This window comes from Eurosta solidaginis, chromosome 4, assembly GCF_040869045.1.
Source record: "Eurosta solidaginis isolate ZX-2024a chromosome 4, ASM4086904v1, whole genome shotgun sequence".
NCBI lineage: Eukaryota > Metazoa > Arthropoda > Insecta > Diptera > Tephritidae > Eurosta > Eurosta solidaginis.
In genome coordinates this window covers 60156234-60170192 of record NC_090322.1, presented here as the reverse complement: position 1 = coordinate 60170192, position 13959 = coordinate 60156234, and the positions used below count along the sequence as shown (strand labels likewise).

General features: G+C 37.8%; 1 protein-coding gene across 3 annotated transcripts in view; it reads left to right on the top strand.

The window, feature by feature from the left end:
- LOC137249860 (zinc finger protein 568-like) overlaps nucleotides 1-13959 on the top strand; it is a 169072-nt gene that overhangs the window by 134761 nt on the left and 20352 nt on the right. For all 3 annotated transcript variants that reach the window (XM_067781841.1, XM_067781842.1, XM_067781840.1), the window contains one exon: nucleotides 884-1192. In XM_067781841.1, coding sequence (XP_067637942.1) covers nucleotides 884-1192 — 309 coding nt within the window. The remainder of the gene's footprint in view (nucleotides 1-883; nucleotides 1193-13959) is intronic.

Below are 13959 nucleotides of genomic sequence, written 5' to 3'. Positions count from 1 at the left end.
TAACATGCAATGTTCATTTAACAGAACTGTAAGTGACAGTTCTCAAGCCAAGTCAAGTCTATGCTGAGTATCAGTAATGGGGCCTTTAGTAGGACAAAACTTATGCGCAACAATTCCAGAGGTGTATTTAAAGTTTGTCGCTTAGCAGTCCATATCAAGTTTAAGCGTAAACGGATATACGCGTGTTAAAAAACACGGCTATTATTATTATATCAAAATAAAAGTGCCCCTAGTGTAAAAATTGGGGGAACTCCTGGGTAAAAGTGTAGGACAGGGGTCGACTGCTGATACGCGTCCACAAATATCGCGAGAGGTGTTAAAAGACGCGTATAAAATTATCTCTGAGATATTTGCGGTTGAAGTTGGAAATTTTCATGTGGTTGTTGTAATGATGTTGTGCACTGAAAACAAATTTTGTGTACAAAGGGATTTTGCCCGCATTTTGATCCCACCCCATCGGTGGATCGGGCAGGATAAGTTTTTATTAACGCGGCCGAAGGCCGCCAACGCAAAAACATTGTCTGCGCAAAAATACTATGGATACCACCCCCGATTTCGGATGGACCCGGGGTAATTTTTCGGTTTCTCGTTCATGTCTTTTAAGACTTGAAATTTTTATTTTCCGCCATCGGATTATTAATACTGATGTCAAGACGCGTCGTTTGAAACCTCTCCCGACATTTTGGACGCGTATTAGCAGTCGACCCCTGCTCAAGACTATTACCAACTCCTGTTTACCTTTTGCATTGGTGAATTACCTACTAGCGATTTGATGTATTACTTTTTGACATTTCTCGCGGTATTGAAACTTCTTTATACGTTTGTTTTCTCTGGTTTTAACCTACTTATATAAATTTATTCTAACTTCCCATTGTTTTAATAGATTTAAAACAACTTTGAACCTTCGACTTCATATGCGTACACATACCGGTGAAAGACCATACACATGCAAATACTGTACAAAGTCGTTTGCTCAATTAGGTGGACTGAATTGTCATTTACGTAAACATCTGGGTGAAAATATTCATAGATGCGAGTTGTGCCCCCTAGCTTTTCCTTTAGCATCGGAGCTACGTTTACATTTAACTACGCATAAAAACGAAGATCCAGAGACGAGTCAGCGAAATATGGAGGCCTTAGAGGAAGAAGAAGCTAAACTAAAACAGCAAGCATCGAAGACCAAATTTAGAACGTAAGTTTGTCAATATATTGATGCCTTGTTATCTACATACATACATATACAGCTGAATTCAGTAAGCCGTCCCTAGTCACTATACGACATTTTGGGCTGAAAATAAGTTTTGACACATTTTGCTCTTCTGGTGACAGCACGGGACAGCTGATTGTATACTTTTTTATTTGATTTGATACATCAACTTCCGGCGCAGTATGATTTTGACATCGTATTTACAAAAACAACGTACATGGAACCTTTATTTATGTTTGTACGTATGTCACCATGCTGCCACCTTGTATAGTTCCGTCATGGCTCTTCTGTAAAGACTTGGTTTCCTCGAAAGCGGTGCCGCTATTTAGCGGCCGTTACATAACGGTAGAATATGTTGTCAAAATGTTTGCAGTGTAAAAGTAATTATGTGTAAAATAAGAAGACGGTGAAGTTCACCGTAACGTAATATAGCAGCAGGCATAAAATATTACGGCCGTCATGACGGTAGAAACTCGTTCATCACAGTTTTTTGCCACCGCTATTGTCAAAGCGGTATTTATAAAATAAACAACATTTTTGAATTTAAATTTTTTTGAACATGTTTTATTTTTGTATGTGCAGTTAAAAAAATAAGTGGAAAAACTAAAAAAAAAGGAAAAAGTTAAATAAAATTTTGTGGATCGTCTGCCGCAAGTGTTCGTAGTTTCCAACAAAGCGGTGCCGCTGAAAACGGTGAGTATACCGGCCGTTTTTTAGCGGTCGTAATAAAGCGGCACCGCTTTCCGAGGAAACCAAGCCTTAAGCTTTCTCGGGGTCTCTCAAAACCGGTCACTAATTCGTGAGCTGGGCCGGGGCAGATCACAAATATTAAAATTGAAATAGAGTATGAAAATTATTTGCTAAGAACGTTTCATAGATAATTACTTCATTCTTAAAATTTTAAATTAGGAAATAAAAATTAAAAAACAAAAACCAAACAAAAAATGCAGTTTTATATTGTTAGTTCAATGTAAATTGTCTTTTTTGGTTTTAATGGTTGATAAGTTTTTTGTGACTTTCGCTTACTGAATATCAAAATCATGTCAAGTCACAAAAATTGTCTCTAACGCCCCGATTCTAGTGTGGTAACAACATTCTTCACCACGGTAACGAAATCATGTGGCAACTTTTACACCCTTTTGGTATTCTACCCGCGAAAGTAGCCGGATAATTTTTTACCCACAAAAGTAAATAAATAACCACACAACAGCTGTTGTTTAGAAAAAGGCAAAACGGAAAGATAAATAATTGTAAGCGCAAATAAATAATAAGTAATAATAGTAAAAAAGTGTTGCCTCTTGCTATACATATTTGTTTACATTACGTACTTTCACAGAATAAATTACAATATACCATGTGGGAACTTATCATGCATACCCTGCAAAAATTGTTGGATTACGTGTTCCATTTTCTTCATGTTGGAGTACTCTAACAATACTCCTTTGCAATGCGTTTGCAGACCACCATCAGCCGATCATTGCTCGTTTTTTAACGACAGTGATCACGACACGATGACGATCGAACAGAGTTCCCAAAAGTAAAATATCGCATGCAAATAACTAATAATAAAATTTTACTTTGGCAACTCTGATAAAATGCAACAGCGCACTGGTTTTATGTATACATACTATAGTATGTATAGAGAAATATTAGTTTCTTTATTCACGCAAATGCTAAATAACATAAGAATATTCGTAGTATAAAATATAAAAGTTGTATTGTCCCTCTTCATTTACTTTCATTTTAAATTAAATTCACTTCGATAATTCTTTCCGACACAATTCCTCTTTAGTACTTTGGCATATGATCCTCTGTGGGTGCTCCATGGAGTACTACAGTGAAAGTACTTTGGAAAGTACTCTCACGTATGTACTCTATGGAATACTCACAAACAAAGCGAGAGTGGGATCACCTACTACTCTCCTAGGACATCGCAATGTTAATTGGAGCACATTTTTTGTATGAATACAGATTAGATTTGGAGCAGTCCTATACTTCCAAAGGTATATTCCTTACATTATTTATAGAGTACTCGCGTTTTTTGAAGGGTATACACATCGTCCCGTTTATTCGTTAACCTCGTATCTACAAGTGAGACATTTTCGGTAAAGCGAACACGGTTGCCATGTTTTCATTTGGGACCAAAATTCATCGAAAAAAGGACCAAATTTTTGTTTTATTTTATTAGTATAAAATACAAAATTTTAGGATATTTCCATTTAAAATTTTACTAAACATAGTGAAGACTTTCCTTTAATTCAAGCTGAACAAACAAATATATGTGCATGCAACCAAAAATGGTACTATATTTTGACATGGGATAAGTCTATGTCTTTCACCAACCAAACGTTATGAACCTAATTTTGGTCACAAAGATCTTGGTTCTAGCATTATGTTGTTGATTGCAATGAGATAAAATGTATAATGCAGTTAGGTTTTAGTAAGAAACGGTTCACAATTTTCGTTCTGGTGTTGGCGAACTATGTATGTATGTGGAAAACTCAGTAAATCATAAACGAAACTAGGCAATTTTGTTAGTGTTATTTTTATATTTATATAAACTTCATATCAGAGCCTAGATTCAGTAAGTGTGAGTTTTGATCCCAGGCCTCAGGGGTTCTGCTGGCATCTACGAGAATAATTTTATACAAAACATTTCTTCCGAAATCAAATCTCTTCTGCATTTGCTTCCTTCTGTCTTCGAGTTAAAATATTTCTTGTGCCAAGGTACTTAGTTTTCAATTACCTAGCGTGGCTTAACACCACAATAGTCCTGGAATTTCTGGAACTCATTGAGCTGTGAGAAAGATTTAAATATCAACGTGCCAAACGAGAATTAATGCATAGAATTTCTTTGTATAAGTTTTGAAAGTGTTAGGCTGACGGCAGAGTGCGTGGCTTAACACTACAATAGTCCTGGAATTGCTGGAACTCATTGAGCTGTGAGAAAGATTTAAATATCAACGTGCCAAACGAGAAGTAATGCAAAAAATTTCTTTGTATTAGTCTCGAAAGTGTTAGGCTGACGGCAGAGTGCTCGCTTTAAGCTATGCGCTAGGCGAGAAGCAATTTTTATTTTCATATATTTTACCTAGTGTTGTATAACCGATCGAAATATCTAGCCGTTATTAATATTATTATAAAACAAGAGTTTTTTTGATAATCGGTTATTTCATCAACAATTAACGACAATGTGTTTGCCAACACTTTTCTTTTTAATGCCCGGCATAAATTATATCCTAGGTGAAATGTTATCGTTCTGGTATATTTTATTGACTAAGCAATATTTTATGGTGAGAGTTCCATTGAAGTAAATTCAAAGTTATATGGGGGCTAACGCAAGTGTGGCGAATTTCTGGGTAATATTGTGAATTTTTACCTGAGTGAAAAAGAAAGAAAAGTACCAATCGTGGTTACTGCCTAAAAAGGACCAAAATTGAATAAATGGTGCCAGCGGACCAAATGGGGTTGGAAGGGACCATTTTTGGTCCAAATGGACCAAAGTGGCAACCGTGAAAGCGAAAAAAACTACCTTTCAAATTTCTCCACAGACACTGGTGCGTTTTTCACAGCGTTACCACTTGGGCCAGAATCGCGGATAAAATAACTGGTAATGATATTTGGTTACATACTGTTCTGGGTACTATTTTACCGGTAACGCTCAGAATCGGGGCGTAATGGAAAATCTCAAGTTTAAAGACTTGAAATGAGACTGTATTACAGAATTCAGATGTTAACGTATATAGTGGGGTCGTGTTATCGCAAACGCAACATCGCATATATTTCTAATATCAGAGAACGTTGGTTAGTCTCTGTACTTATATGACAGAGACTAACCAACAACGAACGTGAGAAAAAGTTATCAAATCGCTGGTAGACAAATTGCCATATTATAAATAAATAAGTAATAGCAAAAACCAGTATTTTATTTAAATTAAAAGAAGTTAGTCTCAAAACATAATTTATAAAGGGATGACGGAAAATCGTTCCAATACACATCAAAGTTTAGGTGTGATTATTAAAATAGTTAAATTGTGATTAATCTATCTATAAATTTTATAAAATAAAGTCGCTAATGCCATGTATGCACATAACTTCACACAGAATACTCCGATTTTAAAACGGTTTTTTGCATTTGAAAGCTTAGCTATGTGAGATGGTACAGTTAATATAATTTGAAGATATATATTATAGGGGCGTGGCAAATTGCCAAAATGTAGCAAAAAATCATAAAATTTTTGTTTACACAGCTATAACTCATAAACGGATGGATGGATTTCAAAAATTCTACTTTTCACTAAAACTTTGAAATATTTACCTTCGATCTGCATCAAAAAAAAAAAATACTTAATTCCTTTCTTATATCAGCCAAATTGTTTAAACAAAAGTAACATTTTTATCAAAAAATGCGTATGTGTGTTTGTTCGCTGGGAACTGTCCGCGCTAATTGCTTTTGAGTGAGGCTTGATGCGACACATACATACGTACATATATAGCATTCGCTGCGTTATTTAACTTCGGGCGTAGGTTTATAGGTATGCATGGATGTACATCACTACATAGTATAAAACAGAGCAGGCCACACAAATACAAAAACAATTGCATAAGTGTGTGTAAAAATTGAGTGACATCTCCCCACAGTGTGCTAAAAGAAAATTTGGACTGTGAAGTTCGAAATTAAAAAGGATCCTGGTTATTTGATTTCAAGCTAATCCTAACAATATTTACTTATATTCACATAACTAAGAACGCGGAGGTCGAGCTAGTCAGATAAATTAATTTAATTTAATTAATTTATAAAAGAAGGTATGGTGTTTTTTAATGCAAAATTGTCTTAAAAAAATCACTTTTTCATTAAGAAAGAACTATAAAACAAAGTAAATGTAAAGATAGAAATATATATTTTCAAAACATAAAGTTATTCAATAAAACAAAAAAAAGGTATAAAAATTAATAAAACTGAGTAGAACGTATAAAAAGTTACTTATATTAAATTGTCAATATTTATTAATAATTAATTAATAATTATTAATTATTAATATTTAAATTGTCAATATTAATATGTATGTTCAAAGGAACCTAATAATACTAACTAAAACGTATTAAAAGTCACTTTAACATTGCAGCATATTGTTTTTATTATGTGCCCAAAAAGTAGCATAGACTTCTCCTTTTGCATTCACTGTTGATTTTAGTGAGTGACAAGCGAAAGCAAACGATCGTGATCGCACATCGTTAGTGTCTGTGTGAAAATACGAACTCAAATTGCACAATGTGCAACTTTTGGCCGGCTCTGGTATAAAACAAAGTCGCTTTTTCTGTCCCTATGTCCCTTTGAATGCTTAAACCTTTAAAAATACGCAACAGATTTTGATGCGCTTTTTTTTAATAGATAAAGAGTGATTGAAGAGGAAGTAACGGATGAACATATTTGGCTGAAAATTGGTGGAGGGGTAGCTTAGAACCAGGAGACAGGCATAGGCAAATTTTTATCCCGTTCTGGATTGGGTCTTGAGATCAAAACGTGGACGTGGGTAATCCTGGGATATGTTTGTACAATATGGGTATCGAATGAGTACTTTGATACGGGGTATTTTTCGTACCCGCGGGTAACTAGGGTCTCGAGATATAAGCGAAAACGTGGACGCAGGTACCCCTAGAATGTGTTTATAGAATATGGAAAACGAATGAAAGCTGTTGATGAGTGCTTTAGTACAGGGTAGTTTTCATACCTATTGGTGGCTAGGGTTTCGAGATTGAGGCCAAAACGTGGACCCGGGTACCCCTAGAAAGTGTTTATACAATATGGATAACAAATGAAAGCTGTTGATGAGTGCTTTACTACAGGGTAGTTTTCATACCTATTTGTGAAGGGTCTCGAAATATAGGCCAAAACGTGCATCAGGGTAACACTAGGATGTGTTTTTACATTATGGGTATCAAATTGAAGCTGTTGATGAGTGCTTTAGTACAGAGTAATTTTTATACCGCTGGGTGACTAGGGTCTAAAGATATGGGCAAAACCTGGAACCGGATACCCCTAGAATGTGTGTGTAATATGGATATCAAATGAAAGTTGTTGCTGAGAGCGTTAAAGTAATTTTCATTGTGATATTCGATTTAGTTGCATTAACCTGGCAAAACTGATAAATGTGCATGTGAAACCGAAATAAAGACATGAATTAATAATACCCACATAACTATTTACATATGTACGTCCTATTCGATTTGCCTGGCAATAAGGGATGTAGAAGAATGGGAAAAACTTTAGAGAAGAGAAAAGAGAGAAGGAGACTGAGAAAGAGATAGAGTGAGACGAAAATAGAGATAGATGTAGCGAAAATACGGAGGGAGTAGTGAATAAAAGGATTAAGAAAAAGTGAGGAGGGGGCAGAGCTAGACCGAAAAAGCTTATTAAAATGTATGGAGATAGACCAAATTTAGGGCAGAACAACGTCTGACGGGTCTGCTAGTATCTATATAAAAATAATAAAAAAATAAAATCGTTCGTTATTCTCTAAAACTCTACGTTCTCCACATACGAGTATGTATATACTTTTTACGAGATATATACATGCATCAAGTTGTAGATATAGTCGAGTATATAAAATCTGCATTTTTATAATTACCAATAGCCCCTTAAAACTCTGAATTAAGAGGCTAAAAGCCCCTTTTTCATATATTGAGGCAAATAAATATTAGCTTAAAAGTTTTTTTATGTTTAGTCTGCGAACAAAGCTTGTATATGATCGGAAAGTGGAAATTTGTTCCCTTTGAACGGTGTACAAATTTTTAATTTGTCTTTAGAAATGTCAGAGAAATTTTAGAATATACATTGAAAACCTAAAATATATGTGCACCGAAAATTTCAATATTAACTTCATATTTAATAACGGTTTTCTTAACTATTTTGCAAGGCGAATTCGGTACCAGTAGTGGAATTAACTAACTTATAGCGATGCGATTTGTCGAGATTTTAATTGACGATTTTGTCGCTTGCCTAATCGATTGTACTATTCACTAACTTAGTTTTAACGACTCGAAATAAATGACATTTAAATTTCGTCTTAATAGCAGAAAGGTGTCAGCACAGCTTAACGAAACCTAAAAAATGCGAAAAGCACAAAAGGAATGCCAAAAATAAATTAATTCCGTATACCAACTGCTTTTAGAAGTCATTATTGTGCAAGTTTTTACATATCCATCAAGTTGAGAAATAATATCATGAGCCAAGTCTCGGGTTAGTCGGTACAGCTTTCGAAAGTCCGTTGCATTCAAGTGGAATGGGTTATCTACTTCTCTCGGAAGGTATCTGTCCACTGGCGATCGACTTAGTAATTCGTCATCTTGTGATAAAACGTACGCCAAGTACCCAAATGTCATGTGATTTATAAAGCAGCCTTTCGTGTTTGAAAGTATTTAATTAAAGTTCCGATTTTCTTTTTTAACTAAAATTGTCAGAAATATTAATTTCGTGATTTTTAACGCAGCCAATTTACTTACCGTTTATTTAACAACACAGCTGATCGTCGATAAACAAATATCGATACAAAATAGTTACTGAATAACGAAATCGTTATAGTTAACGATTCGCAAAAAAGCGATGGCAAATGTGGTAAAAAATTTAGTGAATTCCACTATAGGTGTTGTTATCCCAACAGCTGACTCCTTCTTGATTATTTTCCATGCAAAGCCTTGTACAACAATATGTCATTTAATCGAAATCAATAAAAATTTTCTTTTGATTTGACATTCTTCTGCACGGCGAATTGGTGGAATTCGTTTTGACATCGCCTATTATAGATTCGCCTTGACTATTTTGTTTACAGAGGAATATTCGTTAAGAAGTCGTAGTCAACTTTGTGTTCAAAAGCCTACAGTAGAAACAAATCTATTAAACGTATGATGTATTTCACTTTGACCCCGTCTTAACCTCAAATATTTGTACTACATCGAGCAATTTCAAAATATAAAGATAAAAGCACTGCTTTTTTATTGTATTTTTATAAGAAAATGTTGACTACAAAAAAGATATTTTAGGTTCACACCTCATCAAAAAAAGAATTTACGAGGAACTCCTCCTAAATAATCGAATATTTAACAATTAGAGTTTTTTTGCAACCATAAAGTTATGCTTAAAGTAAGCTATTGCGCTGGCTTGCTTCACATGCCCCCAACATGTGCCATACATGAAAGTCCTGTTTCCCATGATTATGGAATTTGTGCGATATGATATCCAGAAATAGCAGACATAGTGTCAGCAGAAAATGCGTTGCGGTTGCAGGAGTCATTGTTGACTTCTGCTGTGTTAACTTATACATTGGTTTAAAAAATATATAGTCGAGAAACGGTTACTCAAAATGAAAACTTCTAGGAACGCTCATAATTTAGGAATCCGATATGAGTCCGAAATGTTCGAAAAATATGATGATGTAGGATCCTTTTATGACTCAAATCATTGTGAACACATACAAGTGAAATTTCCACAAGACAGGTACTCGTTACCTAATCGATTACTTAATCGTCACCCATAACTTGGTCACCAATTATGGTCTTAATCACTTTTACATTGATGTCGTGAAAAAAGTAACGCACGCGCTCTCTCAAAATAGTGTACGTGTGACTCGCTTTCTCGCTCTTACCAATTACGTTTTCGACATTCCTTCTCGCTCGATGTTATTTACATTTTGAAGTTACTTCTACAGGTATGTTTTCGTTATCGCTCACCAAAACATATGCAACAACAACAACACGGGTAACGGACTTGCCGGTTACCCGTACCGGTTACCTTCTGTCAAATCGCTTTTTCCATGAATGAAACGCGTCCTTTATGTTCAGATAATATTTAATTATAAATAATTCATATATACAATGTTTTTTACAATTTAAATTATTCCCCTATTACTCTAGTGAACTTTACATATGTGTATATTGATATGCACAAGCTAATTAAGTACATTAACGTCCATTTATAGCTGTGCCCTTTCTGACACTTTCGAAGCTCAGTGATGTTGCCCAATTTTTCCTGCGCTGGTGGTGTTGTTCAACATCAGTTTGCTGAACCATATGAGTTTTTTAGGCATAATACCGGAAGCCCCAATTCGTGCTATCAAAGTCGATTTACAGGTGATATTGAGCCTTTGGTCTTGACCCTTTCCCATAGTATGCTTGTTAGCGCCTTATATGTGGTACTAAGAAGGCGGAGGGATAGTTGTCGCAGTTTCTTATAATTTGAGCAAATTTATGTTCTTCCTTCAGCCACAGCTGGAATATTTGGAATATTGCTATGCGCACATCGTCAAAATCAAATTACCTAGAATGAGAAAGAAACTAATATCAGTAAGGATAGATAAAAGTTTTTAATATGTTTAACCCGAAAAGTTTTATATAAACAGGGTTGCTAAAACTGCTTTCCCCGAGTAACCCGGGAACGAATTGATATGACTACGCCTATCCTTCTTTAGCAGCAGGGTCTAGCACCAGTTCCCTGTTGGACAGGAAAATAAACGTTTGGTTGTCTCCAAGTTGATCATATGCTATTACAGAATATACTCGTGTGCTGCATCCGACCAGTACATCCAATTTTCCCAGATTTTCTGGGCTCAGCAAGGGTATCCTCCTGAATGGTGCATTTGTTGCACGCTGCTGCCTGGCCGCTCACCCAACAACACCAGTCACGACGGAACTTGCCTTGGGACACCCAAGGCCACTCACGCTTCTCATGGCTACAGCGGGTTAGGAGGCTTAGAGTATACCCGCGGTAGGTATGCCTGTCGTTAGAGGCGATTAAAATACCAAATTGATTCAAGGGGTTGTGTAGCGCAACCCTTTCAATGGGCTGCCAGCATATAGCTTCTCCAACCCAATTGTTAACCTCACCTACCCTTGGCGAATCCTGTTTCTTTAACAGCCGAGGCTCTGGTGACCCCATGCTCCTTATGGATCTACATTTGAAGGCGCTTAGTTCGCTGACATCGCTTACTTAACCGGTTGATTCTAAAGTGAAAAACAAAATATAGGTTAGGTTGAACTAGCCGGTTCATGAGGACCTCACATATACTGAATGAGTCCATCGTGTTACCAGAAGTTTGTTTTAACCACCAAGCTTAAAACCCTATCAACAACCAGGACCTATGTTATAAAATAACTCCGCCCTCTTGACAAATACTAGAAGCTTCCTAGGATTTAAGCCACTTGCTGCTTCTAGATCTGACAACTGTATTACACCTAATAGCTGGAGTCTTAGCCTGGCAAGCGCAGGACACGAGCACAGAATGTGCTCGATCGTTTCCTCCTCCAACCCGCACTTCCTACATCTGCTATCACTGACCAAGCCTAATTTAAAGGCATGGGACGCCAGAAGGCAGTGTCCAGTCAGAATACCCGTTATGAGTCTACAGTCCTCTCTTTTTAATGATAATGAACATATAAGAATCAGTGTTTTTGAATAACATATTTAAAGTAATCTCTTACAACCTGATCGGTGGCTACAACCCCATGTAGGTAGTGCGGTGTTCCACCTTATATAAACGTAGGTGCTGTATGTGCTCAACCGTGCAAATTGACATTAGCAGTAACATTATTTACATAAACATTGCTTGGTATTTGTGCAGGCATCAATATAGCATACATTGGTCCAGTTCGGTGTGCACGAGCCACTGGTACAAACACTTTTGAATGCATAACTTTAATATAGATTGGATGTCCAGCAGTGCTCCGGTTGTGCCAATATGTAATGGGCTGCTCCGTCTCTTGGTACGGCTGTATAAGTATGGGCGTGTGCAATGTATTACTAGTCTGCTCAAGATCGTATGGTACATAGTTGACTCGAAGACGCCAGAGGGCATTGGTCTTCGGACCCAGAGCCAAAATATCAGTACCTCTAAAAGCACATCCGTTATAAGTTAGTGCGCTAAGCTGAACCTTGGCGCTGATACTACAATGAAACAATTGCCATACTTAGTCAGACAGTCAGGCCCCACTAAAGGCAATTGCGGCGTTCGAAATAAAGTCAGCACTGGTCCTTAAGTGCGTAGAAAATCTGAATCAATTAGGAGCACACAACGCACACAACGTAGTACTGAGCAGGCGGACTCAGTGTTTAGTTTGTTGCGTCCCTCCCACAAATTGACATCCTCTCCAGCAGATCCTTGCAGGGTCTGCGCTATACTCTCCTCCTCCGGGAAGGTATCGAACCCAATCCGGGTCCTTCTCCTGACCCCGGTCCTGAGAAATGGTTTTGCTGCGTTTGCTGGAAAAGAATCTTTCTAGGACGGTTATACTCTTGTCAGTGTGTCACGAGCAAGGGATCAACCATTTCACAGGTTGCTCTGGGCTAGATCCCAAAACCCGACGTCCTCGTAACTTTTATAAATCTTTGGTGGCTCCTTGTTCATGCAATCATTACATTATGAGGAAATACGGCACCTGAGAACACAGACGTATGAAGCAAAAAAACATAAGCAGGTCCTCATTGAACTCCACAAACAGGCGTCGGACCTCTATGCCAGGAATTGCCCGGTGAATCCTGTACTCAAAAAACAAAACTAGCAGAGGAGGAACGCACTCTCCCTAGGGAAACGCGAGTCACTCTAGCTCAACTTCGATCTGGATACTGTAACAGGTTAAACTCTTACTTATCCAGAATCAACCCCGACATACAATACATATGTCCTGCTTGTAAGGTGTCCCCACATGACATATCTTCAAATGTATTGTGGAACCAACGCCTCTAACACCCCTCTCATTATGGTCCACCCCTGTTGAAACAGAAAGTTTCCTTGGACATTGATGACAATTTGTGATCGGTTGCACCTATTGGATGTGGCGAAGCACTGCTATAACAACAACAGCAGGCGGACAACCCGGAAAGAGAGGCAGCAACTGGGCGGACAGTAGGGGTGAGATGTTGGCGGATCAGATAGAAGAAACGACGTTCTGCGCAATAAAGGGAGACGCCCCCACACGTATGGTAGGAACCTTTCACCGGATATATCAATCGTGAGCGCACAACTCGTAAACTGCGTCAATTGGCAGCCGATGGTTACATTTGCATCCGACCACCTGTCTATACTTATTTCGCTCGAGCGTACCGCCGACTTCATCGTCACAGAAAAACGCACTTTCATAAACTTTAAAAAAGTAAAATGGGACGAATACAAATCCTTTACAGACAACCGCTTTGCTGCCCTCCCTGTTCCGACTGATGCCCGCCAAGGGGAGCGTGATTTCCGCAAGGTCATTGAATCCGCCTCGGCTCGCTTCATTCCCGCCAGTAGAATTCCCGAAATTCGGTCCACGTTCCGGCGGAGACGCCAAATTTAGCGAGAGAACGTGACCTTATAAGACAGCTCGACCCCAGCGACCCCCAAATAAGGGATATAAACCAACGCTTCAGGTTGCTTGTGGATGAACACAAGCGGGCGAAATGGGAAGAGCACCTAAGCGGTTGTAACCTCTCTGCCGGTGTTGGTAAACTTTGGTCCACCGTAAAGTCCCTATCGAATCCGTCTAGGCACAATGACAAAGTTTCCATCGCCTTTGGCGATAAAGTGCTGTCGTATGCGAAGAAATGCGCAAGCGCTTTCTGCCGACAATATACAATGCATTCCACGGTCGACAAAAATAGACGGAGGGCCAACAGACACGCACATAAATATAAATTCAGCGCGTCACCAATTACCATCACCGCCAAAGTGGTCATGCTAAACCATCCAAAGCAGTCGGCCCAGACGGTATAGCCATGCCGATGC